Genomic DNA, 23,698 nt, shown 5'->3' with positions numbered 1-23,698 from the left:
TTGAATGGCCAGACAGGTTAAAGTGTTCTCCCACTGGTTTTTGAGTATTATGATTCCTGATGTCAGATTTGTGTCCATTAATTCTTTTGCGTAGAGACCGTCCGGTTTGGCCAATGTACATGGCAGAGGGGCATTGCTGGCACATGATGGCATATATCACATTGGTAGATGTGCAGGTGAATGAGCCCCTGATGGCATGGCTGATGTGATTAGGTCCTATGATGATGTCACTTGAATAGATATGTGGACAGAGTTGGCATCGGGCTTTGTTACAAGGATAGGTTCCTGGATCAGTGTTTTTGTTCAGTGATGTGTGGTTGCTGGTGAGAATTTGCTTTAGGTTGGGGGGTTGTCTGTAAGCGAGGACAGGTCTGTCTCCCAAGATCTGTGAGAGTAAAGGATCATCTTTCAGGATCGGTTGTAGATCTCTGATGATGCGCTGGAGAGGTTTTAGTTGGGGGCTGAAGGTGACAGCTAGTGATGTTCTGTTATTTTCTTTGTTGGGCCTGTCTTGTAGGAGGTGACTTCTGGGTACTCATCTGGCTCTGTCAATCTGTTTTTTCACTTCAGCAGGTGAAAATATCTTATTATATCTTATTCAGTCACTTCTGGAGTACTTTTATCAGTTCCATTTTGCTTTGTAGCTTTCCTCTTTAAAATGATGTAAATTAGAAATATGATGAATTAGCTATAATAGGATAGACTTTGGGGTTTTATATGTTACCATCAGCTGCCATTACATGCCCTTTTCTTACCAGATTTTCTAAGGGATCACATCTGCTCAGTATGGAGGTGATGAAGATGAAACAAACATCAAAGTGTACTGATTCCAACTGTTTATGGAAGGCACAAAAAGCTGAAATATCTTAATTGAGCAGTATTGTTATGTATTGCCTTTCCATTCTCCAACAGGGAGGATTCAAACACTGTGATAATATTAACAAGATAAGCGGATTTGCACAATAGCAATAAGAAAAGGCAGAATCTAATGGTGGCTGGATGACAGTGGTGGAGGTGGATTATGAGGACCCTGGGGAGGAAGTAGAATTTGATCCAGACTATTTGTTTCTTATTGGTTCAATGTAAATGCCATTCCATCATGCAGGAGGTAAAGAAAGCTCAAAGTCACAGCATGATGGATCTGATGAGTAGATATTAGGCAACATTCTGTTTGATGTGTTGATCTGCAAATAACATACCTTGGTAACAATCTTTGAAATATTTCATAGCACATTTTTATTGTGGTCCAGCACTACAGCTATCCCAGCAGGACTCGTTGATCACATATCACTCAGGACAGAGCTGCCACTTTGTAAATGTCAGAAAAATGAAAATCTGCTTGTACTACCATTATTTTAGGATTTTTCCAGATTATTTCCCCATCATATATGACTTATCGTAAGATCTACAATTGCTCAAAGATTGAAGTCTTCAGATCTCCTTTCAGTGACTGAGTGAATTTCCATCTTTTATGGTTTAAGACCAGAATGACTGCAAAGCCACTTGCATTCCTTTTCTTCTGCATACAGTAAAACTGATTTATAAATCTAATGATCTATCAAGTAGCCCCTTTTAATGTGTTTGTTATGATTATATTTATATCATGTGAAAAATTACCTTGCAGTGCAAAATAAATGCTCTCCTAGGATTATATGCATCTACATGAATGGATAAGGTTTAAAAAGGATACAAGTTATATTGTAAACATGTTAAATATTGCCACTGACGAACCTGATTTGTCTAAATAAGTAAATATGTGGATGAATTAGTTTCCATAATTTTATAAATGCAACTAGATATTTAAATACCATGAATTCTTTCATTTCTTATGGGGAAACTTTTCTATATCTATTGTAGGGATGCCATCTTTCTAATTGCACAAAACCAAACACCCATGCCCTGCCCCTGCCACTGCCCCTTCCCTTCCCTGAGGCCCTGCCCCTTCTCCAAGGCCCCACCCGTGCTTGCTCCAACCCCACTCCCTCTGTCACTTGCTCTCCCTCACCTTCACTCACTTTCAAAAGGCTGGGGCAGGGAGTTGGGTGCACGAGTGGGGGTGAGGGCTCTGGCTGGGCATGCGGACTCTGGGGGGGGCAGTCATGAGGGGTTTGGGGTACAGGAGGAGGCTGCAGCTGGGGCAGGGGTATGGGGGGTGAGGGTTCCAGCTGGGGGGTGCGGGCTCTGGGGTAGGGCCGGGGATGAGGGGTTTGGGGTGCAGAAGGGGGCTCAGGGCTGGGTCAGGGCTGTGTGGGAGTTTGCAGGCTCCAGGAGGGAATTTGGTTGCAGGAGGTGACTCCGGGCTGCAGCAGGGGATTGGGGTGTGGGAGAGGGTGCAAGGTCAAACCAGCATCACTTTTTGTAGCTCCCAGGCAGCGTCCGCCAAGTCCCTGCAGCTCCTAGGTGCACGGGCAGCCAGGGAGGCTGGGTTAAACTAGCAGCACCAAGCCCTAGGAGCCGCGGGGACCTGGCAGACGCTTCCAGGAGCTGCGCAGAGCCAGGGTAGGTAGGGAGAGGGAGCCTTGGGCCCATGATGTGCTGCAGACTTTTAACGGCCGACCGGAGCCACCAGGGTCCCTTTACGACCAGGTGTTCTGGTTGAAAACCGGATTCCTGGCAACCCTAATCTAGAGGTGAAGAGTAATGTAATACGAGGGAGGATTTTTGCATGGAAACTAAATGTCAATATAACAAACCACATCCTTTTCACAATTCAAACCCTGGCAATTCCAGAAACTGTGGGGACTTAGTAAAGAAAATGTAAAAAATTATACAATGAAAATATGACACACCAGGGGTGCATGCAAACTTAGTGGAACACACTTTATCCATTCCACTTCTCTAGAACTGGATGAAATATTTTGTACAAAATGTTTTGGTTTTAGTTTCTCTGAAAAATGCAGATTCTAGTCGACCAAAACATTTTGCTAATTTGTATCAACTTCATTGAATTGTCTTGGTCAAAAAACAAATAAACAAACCAAACAACTCTGAAAAAGTCAAAATGTTTATGATTGCAATGCTCATTGCAGGAGCTCAGGAGGAGAAGCAGAACAATGGTTCTGGGGGAACTTGCATTCAGCGAGGAGGAAGAGGAGTCCTGAGGTAAGAGAGAAGAGAAAGAGGCTACATGGGAAAAGGCCCAGGAAACAGCAGCAGCAAACTGAAGCAGTACGTGACCGATGTGTGTTGGGTCGCTGGGCTGGGACCTGGAGTAGTGGGTGGGGCTGGGTCCCCACATCGGCCTATTAGTGAAGTGGAACGAAGCCCTGAGAAAGACCAGGCACTGTTGGGAAGCGGAGAGACATGGCTGAAGACTCTGGTGAGAGCAAACAGTGTATTTCTTACCCCGGAAGGGATTCATCCATTTGACTGTGACACTTGGCCGGAAAGCTGAGCTGCTAAAGACCCACCTGGTGATGTAGGCAATGTGCCAGGGGCACCACAAGTGTGTGTGAGATGGAGGATTGCATGTGGTGATGGAATGGAATGAAAGCAGTAGGGGGGGAGGGAGAGAAAATGTACATTCTTGAGCCATTTTTGAATTGCAAAGATTTCTTATACAAAATCTGTGTCTGCAACTATACCACTCATTCAGACTCTCATCTTGATAACTGCATTGTTTTCTCTAGGCTCACAAACACACATCTGCCTGCTCTCCAGTCCACACAACATACTCTCACTAAAATGGTGACAGGTTTCAGAGTGGTAGCCGTGTTAGTCTATATCAGCAAAAAGAACGAAGAGTATTTGTGGCACCTTAGAGACTAACAAATTTGAGCATCCGATGAAGTGGGTTTTAGCCCATGAAAGCTTATGCTCAAATACATTTGTTAGTCTCTAAGGTGCCACAAGTACTCTTCGTTCTTCTCACTAAAATGATATTCCTAGCTCACCATTTTTACCATGTCACCCCCCACTTGGAATTCTTACACCAGCTCCAGACAACTTATATTATATTGTAAGCTATGACAAGGCAAATATAGCAACTTCAGTTACAGATTTATAAAAGCACCAGTATACCTTTACATATCCTTGACTCCTGGAACAGTTTCTCTTTGTAAAAGTTGTATTCTACATTGTATTTTACATTTTTTTTAAAGCATCGCATTTGTTATTCTGTTTGAACCTCAAGTCCAATCGAGTTAGAAGTAATTTCAATATGAGAAATATATGAAACTATTACAAACTTGTTACTATTAATACTTAGAGAACTAGAAAAGTTACTCCTATAAGTGGTGGTGGTGGTGGTGTTTGGGTTTTTTAAAATTTGACTTATAGTAGTAACCCAAGAAAAAGGGCTAGAGAAAAACTTTGTTTTAAATGAGGCTCAGTTCAGCCTGTAGGAAGGAATTAATTCTGAGCTGTGAAGTGGTTTTTGTTATCAGTATTGTTACTTTCAATCTTGCTAAAAAGCAAAGTGAGATCTTTAGTGACTCCAGCAGTATCAGAGTCCAACATGACTGTACAAATATATCTTTGTCCTGCTGTATGTACTAGTTAACATCAGAAAAACTTTACTGTGTAAATATTAATATTTAATGAGAAACTTTCAATGTTCTTCACTAAACAACCTATTCTTACTTCAGATTACAGGTCTCTGATCTCAGTGCAGTTTTTGATAATCTCAAACCATATTTAGAACAACTCAAGCAAATGCTGCACGCTTCAAGAAACAGTATCACTATAAACCCTATTCTCTAACATCTTTAGGGGAACACCTTAGGCCTAGTTTACTAGCAAATTAGGTTGATTTAACTACATTCTCAGGGTGTAAAAAATCCACATCCTTAAATGGCATAGTTAAGCCAATGTAAGTCTCTGTGTAGACAGCACTAGGTTAACACAAAAATTCTCTGCCTCTCAGGGAGGTGCATTACCTACACCGATGGAAGAACCTCGCCTGTCAGCATAGGTAGTGTCTACACTGAAGCGCTGCAGCAGTGCAGCTGCGCTGCTGTAACATTTTAAGTGTAGACAAGCCCTTAGTCCCTCATTACTACATGTTATGGAAAAGAGAAAAACCTCAGAAATGGGAGGGAGCTGGGCTGAAGGAAAGACAGATATTCCCTCTTGTTACTGCTGTGGAGCTTGAGGCAGCAGTAACTCCATACAACCAAAAAGGGGCCATGGGCAAAAGAATAGTCTCTATTGTTTATATTAGAGTAGTTCCTAGAGGTGCCCAATTGAGATCAGGGCCCCACTGTGGTAGGTGCTATATACACACTGTGACAAACCCAGACCAGTGGGGTACAGGAGTCTGGTAGAGAGCAAATATACTGGTCACTGGATGAGTAGTTTTCTGTTCCCTGAGTGACCAGAGCAGGGGCTGTACTAGAGTAATCAGGAACCTGCTAGAACCAGTTAAGGCAGCAGGCTAATTAGGACACCTGGAACCAATTAAGAAGAAGCTGCTAGAATCAGTTAAGGCAGGCTAATCAGGGCACCTGGGTTTTAAAAGGAACTCACTTCAGTTTGTGGTGTGAGTGTGAGGAGCTGGGAACAAGAGGTGCAAGGAGCTGAGAGGGTGTGCTGCTGGAGGACTGAGGAACACAAGTGTTATCAGACACCAGGAGGAAGATCCTGTGGTGAGAATAAGGAAGGTGTTTGGAGGAGGGCATGGGGAAGTAGCCCAGGGAGTTGTAGCTGTCATGCAGCTGTTACAGGAGGTACTATAGACAGCTGCAGTCCACAGGGCCCTGGGCTGGAACCTGGAGTAGAGGGTGGGCCTGGGTTCCCCCCAAACCTCCCAATTGACCTGGACTGTGGGTTCTTCCAGAGGGGAAGGTCTCTGGGCTGTTCCCCAACCCACATGGTGAATCTCTGCGGCAAGAAAATCCACCAATAAGCGCAGGACCCACCAAGATAGAGGAGGAACTTTGTCACAACACATAGTAAGAGACAGTCACTGCCCTAAAGATCTAAATTGACAAGACAGACAAATGGCGGGAGAAAAGAGAGGCAAAATGACTTGCCTAAGGTCACAAAATAGATAAATGGCAGGGGAAAGAACAGACCTACTGTCTCCCAATTGCTAGTCCAGTACCCTAGTCATTTGACCACTTTGCCTCTCTAGTCTACTGTGATGGAGAACATGCTTTTTAAATACCACAGGAAAATATCTGGTCAATTTAATACTTCTTGAATCAGCATTAACTCTGCCTCTGCACTCTGAATGGTCAGGTGACTGCAGGAACTGGCTGTCAGCCAATGGCAGCACTGCTGAGAGCTGGCTATCTTACCACTGATGTGGGAAGGAGGTGAGAGGAGCTCAGAAATAAAGTAGGTGGGCTACTTATGGATTCTTGATCTCCACTACTTTTGTCAAGCCTGGATGGGGTTTTGACTGCTTTATTCCCTCTAGCATGTTTTTACATGGGAATGGAATGATATGTTCCCTTGTGCTAAGCCACTGGCCTGGAACAACACTCTATTCTCCTTCGCTTTGAGCAATAGAATCCATTCTCTCAATCTCCCTTTCTTTTCTTTTTACCTTATACCTTTCTCAGTAAAGTGTGTGTGCGGTTTTTTGTTTGGTTGGTTTTTGCATTTTTTTTTTTTTGTACAAGCAGCATGAAGGAAGTGGGAGCTCGAGGGAATGGCTTTGCAGTGATAAGCATTAGGTTTGAAATATCTAGATTCCTAGAACAACAGCTTCACAAAATTCTTTATCCTTTTGAGCTAGCTATCTTTGGCGGGAGCTAAATGGTTAAGTTTCAGAGGAGGCCTGACAAAATGAAGTTGTCTGGGCTGTGCTAGGACATTAATTCTGCATAAAATAGTGGTTTATCTTAGTGTCTTTGACTCAAGTCCCTCCACTGTTGTACGGCGTGCTGTGCTGTGCACCAGCTGATCTCTTCACCAGTGGGGCAACACTTCAGAGGTGTTGTAGGTGGTTATTTCTATATTGCCTGTAAAACACCATGCACACCTGTGACAAAGAAAATAGGTCACTGTACTGAGGAGCTTACACTCTAAGATGGACACAGAATAGGTTTGCCTTTTAAACCTCTTTTTCTTTGCAGGAGGAGCTTTGGCAAGATAGAGGAGCTGGATCATGATGTTACATGAATTTATAAAATGAGTTATAGCTTTCTCTCCCCACGAACTGAGGGGAAAGGGTATGCTGAGCTGAATGTCTCTAAGACCCAGCATCCCTCCAAATGTTTAATTTTGTGCATTTGCAAGCTAAATAAAAGGTGTAGGGCTTGAATCACTCCTCTGCACCAGTGGGGAAAGCTACTACGGAGGAGAGAAAGATATGTTTACAGTCCTCCACTTCCCAGGGGAGTCCTAACTTGTGACTAATGTTCCTAGAGACACTCTGATCATGCTACTTCCCTGTCCAGAGCACCCAGCTTTTGGGGGGGGCGCTGGCTGCAGGCCCATTGGAGAAGTGGAGGTTGTGAGCACCTATCACTGTTTTAACACAAGCCCCTCGATCCAGTGCTTGTATAGACAGTGGAATTTGTGTTTGAAGTTGGCCCTAAAATGCCAAATTCATCAACAATCCATGATAAAAACCCAGATTTCCCCCCCAAGTAATGTAGGAACGAGCAATGACTTCCCATTTTACTGTGTTTGTTAATCCTGTTAGTGGAAGGCTGTGAGGTCAGGTACGGCAGCTTGAAACATGGCATTTCTCTTGACAGATGGAAAGATAAAAGGATGGGGGAAAGGAAAGGAGAGGAATTTAAAAAAAATCAGATGTCTCAGCTCCATTCAGATTTCCATCTGTGGAGATACAGCTGAGAGGTACATGGTACTGTTGTGAGAATGGTTACTTACTAATGGCCTAAAAAAGAGCATCACCATGGTAAACAATTTTGTGTTGTCCCTTACACTCTGTGTGATTGCACCTATGATTTGAGATCCTGCAGGAGGGAAGGTGCTATCCACATGTACAACAGTGGGCTAAATTTTCTGCTGATGTATATGGGTTCAGTTCAATTGAGCTCAAGGGAATTGCACTAGCAGAGAATTTGGATCAGTGTTACTATAGAATAGTAAAATAAATGTTTAGTTTATAGTATTATAAGTTAAGTGGAAGAGGAAAGAACTGGGAAGTTGATGGGGAGGGAGATGAGCAGGAGATAAAAAAAAGATTGAGAACAGGAGAAGGGAGATAAGGAGAGCAAGACTATTGCAAAGGAGAGAGAAAATTAGAGGAAATTGGAGTGAAGAAAGGATGTCTAAAGAAAAAGATACATTTTCTACATTCCACTTTGTAAGATAGAAAGGAAGATATAAGAAAAGAGGACTGAAGGGAATAGGGGATGAATTTATTTTGAAACACATTGCCACTTGGCAAAACAACTCATTGTCACTACTAACTCAAGAGGCTGGCCAGCACTGTCAATTTACAAAGAACCCAATCTAATGTTATGTGATTAGCTCAGGTGAGCCCCCTGTTCTACACTGTATAGAGAGTTTACTTTGCTGTATGTAATAACCTCTTACTATATTGTTTTAACTGAACTTTAATGTAATGCCTCTAATACAAGTCAGTCTAAAATTATAGATTACATCAGGGATTGGCAACCTTTGGCATGCAGCCTGCCAGGGGAAGGCCCCTGGTGGGCCGGGCCAGTTTGTTTACCAGCCATGTCCACAGGTTTGGCCCATCGCGGCTCCCACTGGCCGCGGTTCACCGTCCCAGGCCAATGGGGGCGACGGGAAGCGGTGGCCAGCACATCCCTCTGCCCATGCCGCTCTCCGCAGCCCCCATTGGCCTGGGATCAATAGAGTGAGCTTCTTTATCTCATTGTAAGCTTGGTTTTCCAGACCTTGAGTAGTTCTAGTCACACTTTTGAGTGCTACCCATTTGTCAACATCTTGTGTCCACAGCAGAATGCAACACCATATTCCAGTAATGGTCTCACTAGTGTCATATACAGTGGTAACAACACCTTCCTACTTCTACTTATTAGTCCCCTTCTTATAAATCCAAGGGCCACATTTACTGTCTTAACCTCTGTATTACACTGTGAGCTCACAGAAATCTAGTGCCCTATATGGATTTTTTTCCCCCCTGAATAGGGGATGATTTGAGCCAAAATTCACATTGGTTATAACTACATATCTCCATTGGATATTATTTTAAAATATATAGTAGTCAATCAAAGAACATACCAGTTTTAAACTATAATATATATTAGACTTTTGTCCAGATGAAAATCCTAGCAACAATGATTACCATACCACCACACTAGTTTTATTTTTTTTATGTAAAATGTTTGCTTAGACTGATAAATAGATTTAACACATTGAAGGCTAGTGCAGATAATTACATAGTGCTTTAAAAAAAAAAGCACCTATTTGAAAACAACAGATCAGAGAGAATAATTCTACCTTTCTCCTTATAAAAAATGTTAATCTGTGGCTTCATTGTATCATACTCAGCTGTATTAGTTACATAATGATGTTGAACTCTCAGTAAACTGATCTGTTGGTGGCTTAATGAGTCAGATTTCTATCAGGGAAACATTGAATTAAAACATGATTAATGACCATTGCAACATTATCACAAAGATACTGAGACAGTCCTATATTTTTTTCTGTGACTACTGAAATTTAGAAATTTCCTTTTACTGTACAATATATGAATCCACTTAATTAGTTAATACTAGGAGACAAGATTTCCTACGAAGACAAATACTGCTAACATAATTGGGCTGGATGTTACTTTGAATAAAAAATTATTTCCACTTTCCCTATTTTGTCTCAGTTTGCTCCTGCAGAAGATGAGTCTCTCCTTAGTCCCATAAAGATAAGTACTTGTCCATGGGCCTACCATCTCAAGCTGAATGCCTTTGTGGTTACTACATTTTGACTTGATGGCTTTGGGGAGTTCAATCTTAGATGAAGATTATCTTTGACTGCCTCTAAGCCAGCAAACTCTTAAATTCAACCATTACCCAGATGTGATCTCATAATCCCTCTCTTTGCTTCCACTGGTACTTCAAAGTTCAATGTTCACCTCATGTGTACACATGCTATGAGAATTATGAAAAACAGTTCAGCCATCAAACCCACTATGCACAGTGTGGTCCAAGATCTAGCCCTAACTAGATCCAAAACAAAATTACTTTTTTAAGAAATCACTAGGTAGCAAAGACTTTCTTCAGTTTCCATGTTCCATTCCTCGTTTTGCTAAAACAAGAAATATACAAAATCAAATATGATGTGACAATTTATGCTACATTTTCCTTTCCTTTTGAGCAGACATACTAGTATTTGCAGCTTCATTCAAAAGGCATAAATCCAATTTAGTGTTTGTGTCAACCATATCAGTAACATATCCATAATTGCTACTTACAATTCTGTGTTAAAAAGTGATTTGACAGTCTGCTTGTATTTGCGGTATTGCTCCCATTCAGCTTTGGCATGGTCTGTTACTAACTCTTCTACAGGCACTTGAGGTATGCCTAGCTTCTCAGCAAACTGGTTAGCACCTGTTCCAGTGAGCATCACATAAGGTGTCTTAAAAAAAATCAGAGAGAGAAACAGAATATTAAAAATAACCTTGAATGCTATCAACCGCCTGATACATAATATTATTATATTTAAAGTCTCTATTCCTTTAGCACCCAGAGGCCCTAATTAGAATCACAGTCCCATTCTCATAGGCACTCTGAAAACACATTTGAAGAAACAGACCATCGCGCAAAAAGTTTTTGGTCTAATCAAGATACTGTAGGTTTAAAAGATTCTTAGGGTGATGTTTTGCAAGCTGCCTCAGGAATTTGGACTTCCAAGTTTCATTGAAATTAATGGGAATGGTGCATCTAAATTTCTTAGTCATTTGTCTTGGGGCCTACAAGAAAGCAAATTTTAGTCACCCACTTAATTTTCTCTGTGATAATTATGCATGATACCAATAATAAAGAAACAGTGATTTTGGTCCACTTCTCTTTGTCTCCCCTTTCTCATTTCAATCTCACTTTCCTCCCATTTCTTTCCTTTAAAATTTTTTCTTTGCCTTCATTTTTTTAAAATTTTTCTTTCTTCTCTTCCTTAAGTTCAGGGTCAGCATGATGAGTATCATGGTATTAATTACTACACCTCTACCCCAATATAACACTGTCCTCGGGAGCCAAAAAATCTTACCGCATTATAGGTGAAACTGCGTTATATTGAACTCACTTTGATCCACTGGAGCGCACAGCCCTGCCTCCCCGGAGCGCTGCTTTACCGTGTTATATCCAAATTTGTGTTATATCAGGGTAGAGGTGTAATTTCGTTATTAAATTGTGCTTTACTTGCAGCACTTCTGAGAACAAAAGATGCCACATTCCTATGCTGTGGTTGTATACAATGTTTCTCCATAGAGTACAATATAAAACAGTTAAAAAACTCTTTAAAATATGGAAGGAAATCCTGTTCCCTACTCAATGGCCTTCTGCAGAACTGGTGTTATTCTACTCATTTGCATGGGGTAATGGAGCAGGATGTGAGGACCCTGCACAGAGGGTCCACATACCAAGTCCACTATAGATCCAATCTCTCTGGTGACTCTCAGCATGTCCTATACATCAGCGACATGAGCAAGAGTACTGGAAAGATACATTGTTACTAATTAACATTAAGCATTTTCCAGACACAAAGGAAAGCTAGACATGGTCCTTGTGGGGCAAGCAGCAGCCACTACAGTCACAGGACTACAGTAGTAGCCACAGAGTGACTACTCTTTTACTCTAACCTGTGGAAAAAGGGAGGATTTGAGCCTGAGTCAGGAGCAGGAAAGATCTGGACCATTATTTGAGTGAGTTAGGTCAGAAGAGACATAAAAAAATAGTCAAGTTGCAATGTGCTGCAGTGATGACAGTGCAATTGTGATAGCAGTACCTTGGGATTTCTTTAATAAAGCCACAAGTGTTGCAGAATTAAAATTAGTTTAATTAAAATTCTTTTTACTGTAGTTGGAAATACACCTTTGCCCCGATATAACGCTGGCCTCGGGAGCCAAAAAATCTTACTGCGTTATAGGTGAAATCGCATTATATCAAACTTGCTTTGATCCGCTGGAGCACACAGCCCCGCCCCCGGAGTGCTGCTTTACCGCATTATAAGCATTATATCCAAATTTGTGTTATATCGGGCCGCGTTATATCAGGGTAGAGGTGTATGAAAGAAGAGCACTGTTCTACAGTATCAGTTTTACTTGTTTCTCAAATCATCCCATGAAAAAATATTTCAACGGAAGAAATACTTTGCAGGCAATGTGCTGGCTTAGATAGGAAAATGAAGTCTGTAAATATTAAAATAAGTAAACAAAAAGTATCAATGTATTGTGTGGATGTAAAACTAAATTTTAGTGAATATAGATGTTCACTTTACTCCAGCACTAGAGGACAAATCTTATTTAACTTCAAAAGAGGCAAGGTTAAAAAAAAAATCCTACACTTTGAAAATGCTATATTATTTATCAGTCTAAAGATACTCTTTCTGTCCCACTTCTGCCCCATATAATAATCCTATAACAACCTAATCACATTTTGTAAAACTCTATTGGAGGAATACTAACATATCCATTATGATAAAGCCCCAAATGTCATTCTTAACCCAAATGGATTAGGGATTCGATATGTAGCACCACAGCCCCAGTATGCTAACCAAGGAGCATGACAGAGAAGTGATAAATGACCTCAACCTACCTATTATGCAACACAATCCATAACCTCGGAGTCAAATCTGTGGTTAAACTTGTAACTGTAGTACTATTCATGAATTTTCTCAGTCAAACAACTTCCCATGAGAGTATGCATCGGATTTAATACAAGTTGCTGAAGTTATTTACCAAATTCCTCAGTCTAATATTTAACTATAATACTTTTGTTGATATAGGTTCGAAGGTACTATGGATTTTTTTTACAGTCTGCTTTAAATAATGCAAGCTCATATTTCTTGAAACTACCCTTGAACATTCCTTGTACTAAAATAATATGTAAAAATAAAATGCAGTTAGTATTATAAAATACCCCTAATATTCATGTGCAGTACAATGGAAACCCTCTTTTTGTTATTTGGAATTAACTTGAACACAGAAAAAGCAGTGCAAAGTCTGGAATGCTTATAGGATCTGATTAAAATCCCATTGAAATAAATTGGACTCTTTCAACTGACCAATGACCTTTGAATCAGGCTTATACTGAATCATAGATGATAGAGATGGAAAAGACCTACTAGATCATCCAGTCCATCCCCCTGGCAATACAGGATAATACTTATTGTATATTTTCCAGTGTTTTATTCAAAGTGCTAAGGCTTCCGTTGGCTCAGAGAATACTCTACAGCCTGCATCTCACTGGCAGAAATACTTTCCATTATTATTATAAATTTGCATGACTGTAGCACATAGGAAGGAGAATCACTCATAGAATAAAAAGCTAGTCTCTGCCCCAAAGAGTTTACAATTGAAGTACAGGAATACAAAAAAAAACACTATGGTAGGTTATAGGCCCACTTTTTCTTTTTTTGTGCATCCTAACAGTCTTACTGAATTAAACATGTCATATAGTTGCACAAGAAATTCAGGCTCAGGCCCTACAAGAATATAATGGAGTGTTAAACAAATACATCTAGGAAGCAAAACTATATACATATGTAATATGCAAATTGTACTTGTTATGAATTTTTAAAGCTTACATTTTATCAGTATCACAAATAAGCTAATATGCTAAAATCACTAGCATAATTACTTTCATACACTATTATCATCAATAAAAATAATATACTTTGATACTAACACAATTAGAGCAAAGTTCATGAATAAAAAATTTGGTAATGTAATAAATAGAGCTTCTGGGAAATGTTGATATTGCTTTACATGGTTTATAGCTTTGCTATATGTTTCAGGAACTATTTTAATTTCTCTCCTGGGACAGAAGTAGAATGGCTATGAGAAGAGTAACACAACAGTCTTGTTATTCTGGATGTTCATGCTGCACCACCAAGTTGGATCCATTTTAAAGAGACACTCTATTACTGTTTGACGAATGTGTATTGCTGTGCAACACAGTGAATTGTGTTAATGCTTCAAGCACAAATTATAACATTTCAGGGAAATTGTATATAGTACTCACATTTTGCAGTACTGGAATGTTTATTTGATGCCACAGGGTTTGTTTAGCCATGGTTTGATTTTTCAAATGTATACTGATGCTATATTCCAATACAATGCAGCCAATCCCATCTGACATTAATTATTAGGCAGGGAGTTTGTGCCCAGACAATGCAAGGCATATTGGTTTTGCAGGTAAGTGTTTGCAGATGTGCTATATCATGTGCTGCCCAAGCACAGTGTGATAGGGTGTCTTCTCTTTGCACATTCCTTTCACTTCCTATCACAGAACAAGGCATAGGGCATATGAAGGGCAGTGAGTGAAGATAATTGGGGTAAAATTTGCATAATTCATAGCCTTGTCATGTTAAATACTCTACAGCAGCTATTTTCCACTAACACCTGCTTCAGTGTAGGAGCATCAGCTCTATGTATCACATGAACAATTAGGGAAGGGACACACTGATTGTACGGGGCTAATGAGGACACAGATGGAGGATGGTAGAACAATACCACAGTTAGCTATGGAAAGGTACATGGGCACAACCAATCAGAACATATATCCAACAGCAGTCCTAAGAAAGGAACTATTCTGCCAATGAAAAGCTAACTCATTGATAATTTGACGAGCACTATGCCAACATGAGAGAGTGTCAGAAACAGCCTGATACATTCTAAGCAACAGACCACTATAAAAGCCACAAAATAAGGGATGATGCACCCCCCACATATTAAGGTTTAATGGCAGCATAACAAAGTGAAATGTGTCCCTATGAAGCTCACAGAAAAGCCCAAGAATGGGGCTAACTATACCAGGACTCTCTGCTATACAACATAGCAATAAGCTACAAGAGATTGGCCATTTGTAGGCTCTTTTAATAACCTATGGCTATGGACAGTGATTGTCCAAATCCTTGATTTGTATGGGCTTTTGCTGGTATTACTACAGCTGGGCATTGGCTCTCAGTGGTGCACAGCTAGGATCCGATCCTCAGTGACTCAGAGAAATCCCTTATGTAAATAAATAAAAAGAGGAATGTATGCGAGAGGAAGATTTTCACTATCTTTTCCCCCATTTCTCTTTTCCTTTAACAGAGTGGTTATTGGGATTTCTCCTTTTTAAATATGAGTTTGTCTTTGCATCTGAAGCCTGAAATCCTTCCCCCCACTGCCTCCCCTGCCAACAAGTTCAACCACTTCCCACCATTTCCTTTTCTCATTCCCTACTCTGAAGTACTGCCACAAGCTAAACTACTGTTACAGAACAGAAAGAAGAAATGGGTAGTGGAGAGAAAGGGAAAGAGATAGTAGAAACAGCAGGCAGAAGAAACAGGCCTGATGAGATTACAATCTTTGGATATCATTGCAGTTGCAGCCTATAATAGTTTAAAAAGAGGAGAATCCATATAGCCATGAAGTTGGTTTATGCAAGAGTCCCACAGACATGAGCAATGCTTTGTCCTGATAGTGGGACTCAAACATCCTTCATGGTGGTGAAAGGCTAACCTAAGCAATTTACTATTTAGCTCTTTGTATGGTGCATGCACTCCTGCCACCAGGCAGATTCAAAATTGCAGAGGAGGCACTACCAATACTTTGAGCCAGCTTCTATAACAAGGCGGAAGCTCAATACACAGAGTGGCTGATTAGCTCCTTATCCAGTTAATCCACATGAGAACACACATGTTACATCAAGGACAAGTCAAAATAAATTAGGCAGTCAGCCTGAGACAACCAGAAGTGATGCATCATGTATAGAATACCTGAACAAGGAATGCTGTAATGATCAGGGATCCACTCACACTAGTAGCCAGTAAATACAGGTCTGGCTCACATTAACAACAATCATTGAGCAATCACCCAAATCAAATATGGACTAAGCCTGAGAGAACATAACACTTTCAAGTTAGACTCGCACTTAATTTGTGCATACCATTTATGTGCTGCAGCCAGCTGTCTTTGGCATACCAGATCATTTATTCTGATGTCACAACAAGGTAATCTTGTACAACAAAGTCCAATTATCATTAGAACTCTGTGCTCTGAGAATCCTGGCCACCATAGCAGCATAAGACTGCAGGCAGCTCAGTCCACACCTATACACACTGACTCACTCTCTTTCCCTTTGTGGAGAACTGCAAATCACCTGATGTACATCTCAGATTAAAAAGACAACCTATATGGCCATGAGAAATCCTTCTCCCTCTGGGGCTCATAGATTTGTATTCATAGAGTTCAGGACCAAAACGGACCATTGAATCCTCAAGTCTGACCTCCTGTACATCACCAGCCATTAAATAACATGAGTTTGGCAAAATCATATCTTCCAGAAAGGCATTCAGTCTTGATCTGAAAACATCAAAAGATGGAGAATCCACCACGTCCCTTGGAGGTTGGTTCCAATGATTAATCACCCTCTGTTAAAAATGTGTGCCTAATTTCAAGTTTTTATTTGTTTGGCTTCAGCTTCCAAACATTTGTGGTTGTGCCTTTTTTATACAAGATTAAAGAGCCCTTTAGTACCTGATATATTCTCCTTGCGAAGATACTTATAAACGGTAATCAGTCTTCTCTTTGATAAACTAAATAGATTAAGCTCTTTAAGTCTTTTACTGTAAGGCAAATTCTCCAGCCCTCAATTCATTTTTGTTGCTCTTTTCTGCAACCGCTCCAATTTTATACTTCTCAAAACGTGGATACCAGAACTATATGCAGCATTCCAATCACACCTAGTACTGATCCAGGAGGAACATCACAAGAAACATCCCTACTCAATGATTCCTCAATGATAACTACTTTTTGAGGTCTGTCAACCAGTTCTTATTCCATTTAACATGTGCATTATTGATATTGTATAGTGCTAATTTTTTAATCCGAATGCCACTCCTTATAGAAGTCTAAATTGTGATGCATCCAAGTGATCCAAACTACACAGATGACCTGAGCAAGGTAAATGAAAACTTCTGCAAATTAACAAAATGTATATAGGAATATTAGGAATACAAAGAAAGAGCTGAACATGATGCTCAATGGAGATAATTATTACTGCTTGGGCTTAAACATAACTATCATATCCTATTTAAGTGCAAGATAGGTTCTCACTGCCTGGCTGTCATGAAAATAAAGTGCATAACCAGCCACACAGGGGGAAAATGGTAAGTGTACAGCTGGTAATAGATACTTGCAAGGCTCTGTAATGTCTTGCAATTACAATGCATGTACTATATTAACACAATGTCCATATGTCTTTGTAAACATTATTTTGGTATTCCACAGGAATTATTCAAAATGAAGAAAAGCAGAAATGTAAAACAGCAATATTTGTGTCTGGGTCATTAATATTGTAAAGCAGCCAAGATGTAGGGTGTTAGCAGCCTATGTGTAATTGATGTAACAGAAAACAAACACCGTATGTTCATGACACCAGAGTCTATGCTTCTTTTATATAATGGATACATTCCATGAGGCAGCCCAACAGTTAATTCCAAAATAGGTAATGACCTAGCAATGTCACTAATGCTTCTAGATGAGGTTGCCACACACCAAACTAAGGACTCAGGGGACATTTATTTATTTATTCATTCATTTCAATTTCAAGATATTTGTACAGTAATCATCATTGTATCATATGATCTTAGGATATCACTCTTGATTAACGGGGAATAATCCATGCAAATGCCATGTAAAAAAGAACACAGCCTTCAAATCATGTGAGGAATCTTTACCAATACAGATCAAAAGCCAATACATACAGCAATCTAGTTTTGAATACAGCTCAGAAGACAACTTTAGCATACTGAACAAATGTTACAGAATGTACTGTGAATAGAAGGGTTCCTGTTGAACTCCAGACAGCTGCTCAACCCAGAGATCAGGTAGCATAAACACCATATGGCTGTCAGCAGAATATGCATAAGGACATTGCAGAAGAGAAGCAGAAGAGTTGGTAGCATAATGACTACATCAGTACTACTATTTGAATCCAAAAAACACTGTTTCACACATAAAAATAGGTAAGCAAAGTATCTGGGCCTTATAATTATGTTCCTTTATTACAATATACATGAGGATACAGTGATGTGATGGCACAAATACATGCCACATGCATTACTTTGCTGTCCTGATGAGCATATGGTGGACCAAGGATGCTAAAGAGTTCCACGTGTATTCATATAACTATCACTATAATCATGGCATTTTTCACACTTCACACTCTAATCAACAATTTTCATCATTGTGAAACCTTGCAAATTGAACATGCCATAAACTATACCCTTAAGGGAAAATGCTTGGAAATGGATACTGGATCCAGAACCCTGCAGATAGTGGAAGGAGTTCACATATTTTCATTCTGTGACCACAAAGGAGGCCTAAGCAACATTCTTCTCCTCTGTTATAAAATCTGCAGAATCTTGATTTACTATCCTGAAAAATGAACTGGCTAATCAACCCAGAATAATTTAATCCAGGTCAGAGCCAAGCACCTATTGCTGAGAGAATGTCTCATCCCATTTCATTGGAAAGATCAACCAAATGCCACTCCCAAGAAAACTGGGACGTAACAGCCAGTTACGTAATATGATGCTCATATTACCTTCTATGACAGCATTTCACCAGTAACAAAAACTACCGTTTTCAGGAGCACTGAGCTACAACTAGTCCACCTCATGTAAAATGGATATTTGCTTCTCCTAACTGAAGAAAGCCTTTAAGGAGCACTTTAGGCACACTATTATTATTTAGTATTATATAGGGCTGTCAAACGATCAAAAAATTAATTGCGATTAATCATGCGATTAAAAAACTTAATCACAATTAATTGTTCTGTTAAACAATAATATAATACCATGTATTTAAATATTTTTGGATGTTTTCTACATTTTCAAATATATTGATTTCAGTTACAACACAGAATACAAAGTGTACAGTGCTCACTTCATATTTATTTTTGATTACAAATATTTGAACTGTAAAAACAAAAGAAATAGTATTTTTCAATTCACCTAATACAAGTACTGTAGTGCAATCTCTTTATCATGAAAGTTGAACTTACAAATGTAGAATTATGTACAAAAAACCCAGCATTTAAAAATACAACAATGTAAAAGTTTAGCGCCTACAGTCCAATCAGTCCTACTTCTTGTTCAGCCAATTGCTAAGACAAACAAGTTTGTTTACATTTACAGGAGATAATGCTGCTCTCTTCTTATTTACAATATCACCAAAAAGTGAGAACCGGCATTTGCATGGCACTTTTGTAGCAGGCGTTGTAAGGTATACCTGTGCCAGATGTGCTAAACATTCGTATGCCTCTTCATGCTTTGGCTACCATTCCAGAGGACATGCTTCCATGCTGATGACGCTCATTAAAAAAATTATGTGTTAATTCAATTTGTGACTGAATTCCTTGGAGGAGAATTGTATGTCCCCTGCTCTGTTTTACCCACCTTCTGCCATATATTTCAAGTTATAGCACTCTTGGATGATGACCAAAGCACATGTTGTTCATTTTAAGAACACTTTCACTGCATATTTCACAAAACGCAAAGAAGGTACCAATGTGAGATTTCTAAAGATAGCTACAGCACTTGACCCAAGGTTTAAGAATCAGAAGTGTCTTCCAAAGTCTGAGAGGGAGGTGTGGAGCATGCTTTCAGAAGTCTTAAAAGAGCAACACCCTGATGTGGAAACTACAGAATCTGAACCACCAAAAAAGAAAGTCAACCTTCTGCTGGTGGCATCTAACTCAGATAATGAAAATGAACATGTGTCAGTCTGCACTGCTTTGGATTGTTATCGAGCAGAACCCATCATTAGCATGGATGCATGTCCTCTGGAATGGTGGTCGAAGCATGAAGAGACATATGAATCTTTAGTGCATCTGGCATGCTGGCTATAACAGTGCCATGAGAATTCCTGTTCTCACTTTCAGGTGACATTGTAAATAAGAAGAGGGCAGCATTATCTCCTGTAAATATAAACAACTTTGTTTGTGCGATTGGCTGAACAAGAAGTAGGACTGAGTGGACTTGCAGGCTCTAAAATTGTACACTGTTTTATTTTTGAATCCAGGTTTTTGTACATAATTCTACATTTGTAAGTTCGACTTCCATGATAAAGAGATTGCACTACAGTACTTGTATTAGGTGAATTGAAGAATACTATTTCTTTTTTTTTTCAGTACAAATACTTGTAATCAAAAATAAATATAAAGTGAGCACTGTACACTTTTTATTCTGTGTTGTAATGGAAATCAATATATTTGAAAATGTAGAAAACATCCAAAATATTTAAATAAATGGTATTCTATTACTGTTTAACAGTGTGATTAATCACATGGTTAATCATGATTAATTTTTTAAATTTCTTGATAGCCCTAATAATTATTAAACTTTACCTACAGTAATAAAAAAGGTTTAAGGCTGAATCCACCTGCTACACCCACTGAAATGCTATGCAAAAAATCATGCGATACACTCGTTTTGGATGCCATATGTAGGTGGATGAAAATCTGTCTTAAATGACACATTGAAAAATACATTGCCAGATGTAGCAATGTTAACTGAAAGAGCATTTCTTCATATTTGAAATTTTGAACTTTACATCTTGACTGAGTTAATATGCAAATATATTTTATTTACTTCACAGGGTTACTTCCATTTCTATGTCAAACTAAATTAGATTTAATTTTTACATATTTTTAGAACACATAGCCGAAGTGCCTTTTAATAAAGAATATCATTATGCATCAATCATTTTCATACCTAGGAATCTGTAATAATACTGGAACTCCAAGCAACTGTAGTGCCTGTCCCATTTGAAATATTATGGATTGTCCTAATATTGTCAGAAGTACAGTACTTCAAATTAAGGCTTTGTTTTGTTGAGATTGAGATAACAGACTGAGGTGGATTGCTTTCAAGAGTTCTGGCAGACATTTGATATGTGAAGTTGCTCTTCTTAATAAAATACATTATAGTTAACTATTGAATATGTTATTTGATTACATTTAATTTTAACAATAAAAGCTGGAGACCAAAGACACTGAAATTGGTCTTCAGTAAATATATTGTGATATGCAATGTCCTTCATTTAGTAATGTGATTGCGTCACCAATCCAGCAAGGTACTTAAGCACATGCCTGATTTTAAGTCTGGGTAGTAGCTGATCACTTTATTCCTACCTTGGGGTCCTCAAGCACACTCCCCAGCTGTAAAGCCCATCTCTGACACCCTTCTACGGCAGTGCAACCCTGAAATCTAGCTGTCTAGTTCTTGAACCAGTGCATCTGCCCTCCTGAGCCTTTGAGTTGCCTGGACACGTTCTCCCGTAGAAGCTCCGGTTTCCTAGTTATACCCTTCGAAGTTATATCCTTCATAACAAATGGCACCATTGTCTCCATCAGGGTATATCGCAACAAGTGGTGCCATTGTCTCCATCGGGGTATCAAAGTCCATGACAGAAGCTAGCTCCTACAGCTTGAAGAGAAAAGAGCCTGTACGAAGCAGGCAGCTCCCAACCAAGATACATACATTTGCACTAACTGCCAAAGATCATGTGAATTTCAGATTGCACTATTCAGCCACATAAGACATTGCAAACCATCTACATCATAGGCTGCAATTCCCACCATCTCTCACAGACGAAAGGATGCCAACACATACCCTTCAGAGACAATGTGGTAGTAAATCAGAGAAACACAGGCTTAGCAAAGCAGTTTCTTAAATACACACACAAAAATACAGATCAAAGGAAAGTGAACTCTTGAAAGCAATCCACCTCAGTCTGATGTCACCCCGCCCCCACCACCACCACTTTGTGAGTCCCTGGATTTAGTTCAAGTCCTTTATGGAAATTCCCTCCTCTCTCCACTCTCTCCAGAGGGATCTTCTGTTTCAGGCAATGAGATGGGTACCTGTGCTTTGAGAACCACAACCTTTTGAGAAAAAGAACAGTCACTTCTGGGTGAGGTGGTTATATCAGCCATATTCTTAGACCACATTATTACAGACCCACTTCAGATAGGTTTCTGTGAAGAGAGTCCATTCATAGTCAGCGACCCCTCCAATGTGAAGTAAAGGAGAGTCTTTCATAGTTGATGACTCTCACATTTAGCTCTCTAGGAGGTATCCCTCTCTTGGCATGAACACACAGTGTCCAGAATAGACTGTGCTTGTCAGGTTTTGATTGGTTTTTCAACATCCCCAGGATATCTTAACTCACGATGGAGGTTTCAATGCAAAGTGAAGGCAGTAGGGAAGGTTACAATCCAAAAGGCAGTCATAAGAGAAATGCCGTTTACAATTTGACATAGACTTCTAACGTCCTGCATAACAGAAGCTGTAGAGTTTTAGCCAGTAATTTATCAATGAAACCCCAAATCTTATTGTATTTGCCCCAGAAGTTAATAAAGCTCACTAAAAATTTAGTATGTTATTTCTAGTCTGAATTTGTCTAGCTTCATCTTATGGCTATTGGATCTCATTAGGTCCTTATCTGCTACATTAAAGAGCCCTCTGCTGCAATCTTCTCCTTGTGCAGGTTCCTACAGACTGCCAACTAACATCTTAACCTTCTCTTTGATAAGATATATAAGAGCCTCTTAAGTCTTTCACTGTAAGACAGGTTTTGCAGACTTGTCATTAATAGCATCGATGTGACTCTCTATTAAAAGAATGTAAAAAATTGGAATGAGGACACCAGATCTGAACACATTATAACAGGAATGATCTCACCAGTGTGATATGTGGAGGTAATACTAACTTCCTACTCCTGCTTGATATTTTCCTTTTTATACATCCAAGGATTGCATTATCCTTCTTACAGGCAGCTTCACACTCGAGCTCGTGTGTACTTGATTATCCACGATGACACCTAAGGCATTTCCAGAGTCACTTTTTTCCTGAATACAGTCCTCCTTCCTATGTGACCTACATTCCTTGTTCCCAGATATGAAAGTTTACATTTGGCTATCTTAAAACAAATGGTTATTTGAGTAAGCTCATCTTACTAAGCTATCCTTTTTGCTCTTTAGAAATTATCTGTCATGATTATTTACTATTCTACCAATCTGTGTCAACTGCAAACTTTATCAGCAATGACTATATTTCAAGACCATAATGGCTCCATATGTTGGGTGCTGAGACAAAGATTTAAAAAAAAAAAAATGATGTCCAAAGTTATGTTCCTAACTCCATTTTTAGGCATACAAATAAACTGGATGATTTTCAAAAATGCTGAGCTCCCCACAGGTCATTGACTCCCAACAGTTTACTTGAATGGAGTTGCTGGGTGCTTTCGAAAATCAGGTGCTATTTAGGTGCTTAAATGTGGACTTAGGAACCTAACTGAAGGTATCTATTTTATATATCTTGACCTAAGGGCAGAGCTGACAAGAGGAGGGAGATGGGGGACAATTACTGGGGACCTGAGCTGAGGAGCCCCCTCGCCAAATGCCTGTAACTGGAATGACATGGGATGAAATGGGAGGGGATGGGGCCCCAGAAAACATGATGTACTGGGGCCCCAAATTTATCTCGACAGGCCTGCTTGAGGGTCCTCACTCAATTAGGCCATACTTCTTTCAAATACATAAATAGCAGATTTTTACATTGCAACGTCTTCAGGGAAGAGACCGTC

General features: G+C 39.6%; 1 protein-coding gene across 12 annotated transcripts in view; it reads right to left on the bottom strand.

The window, feature by feature from the left end:
* Nucleotides 1–23,698, bottom strand: part of LOC101949232 (isoaspartyl peptidase/L-asparaginase-like) — a 236,845-nt gene that overhangs the window by 114,238 nt on the left and 98,909 nt on the right. For all 12 annotated transcript variants that reach the window (XM_065587915.1, XM_065587919.1, XM_065587914.1 and 9 more), the window contains one exon: nucleotides 10,316–10,479. In XM_065587915.1, the coding sequence (XP_065443987.1) occupies nucleotides 10,316–10,479 (164 nt within the window). The remainder of the gene's footprint in view (nucleotides 1–10,315; nucleotides 10,480–23,698) is intronic.

Source organism: Chrysemys picta, chromosome 3 (assembly GCF_011386835.1).
Source record: "Chrysemys picta bellii isolate R12L10 chromosome 3, ASM1138683v2, whole genome shotgun sequence".
NCBI classification, from domain to species: domain Eukaryota; kingdom Metazoa; phylum Chordata; order Testudines; family Emydidae; genus Chrysemys; species Chrysemys picta.
The sequence above is the reverse complement of the archived record's forward strand: the minus strand, read 5'-3'. Positions and strand labels throughout refer to the sequence as shown.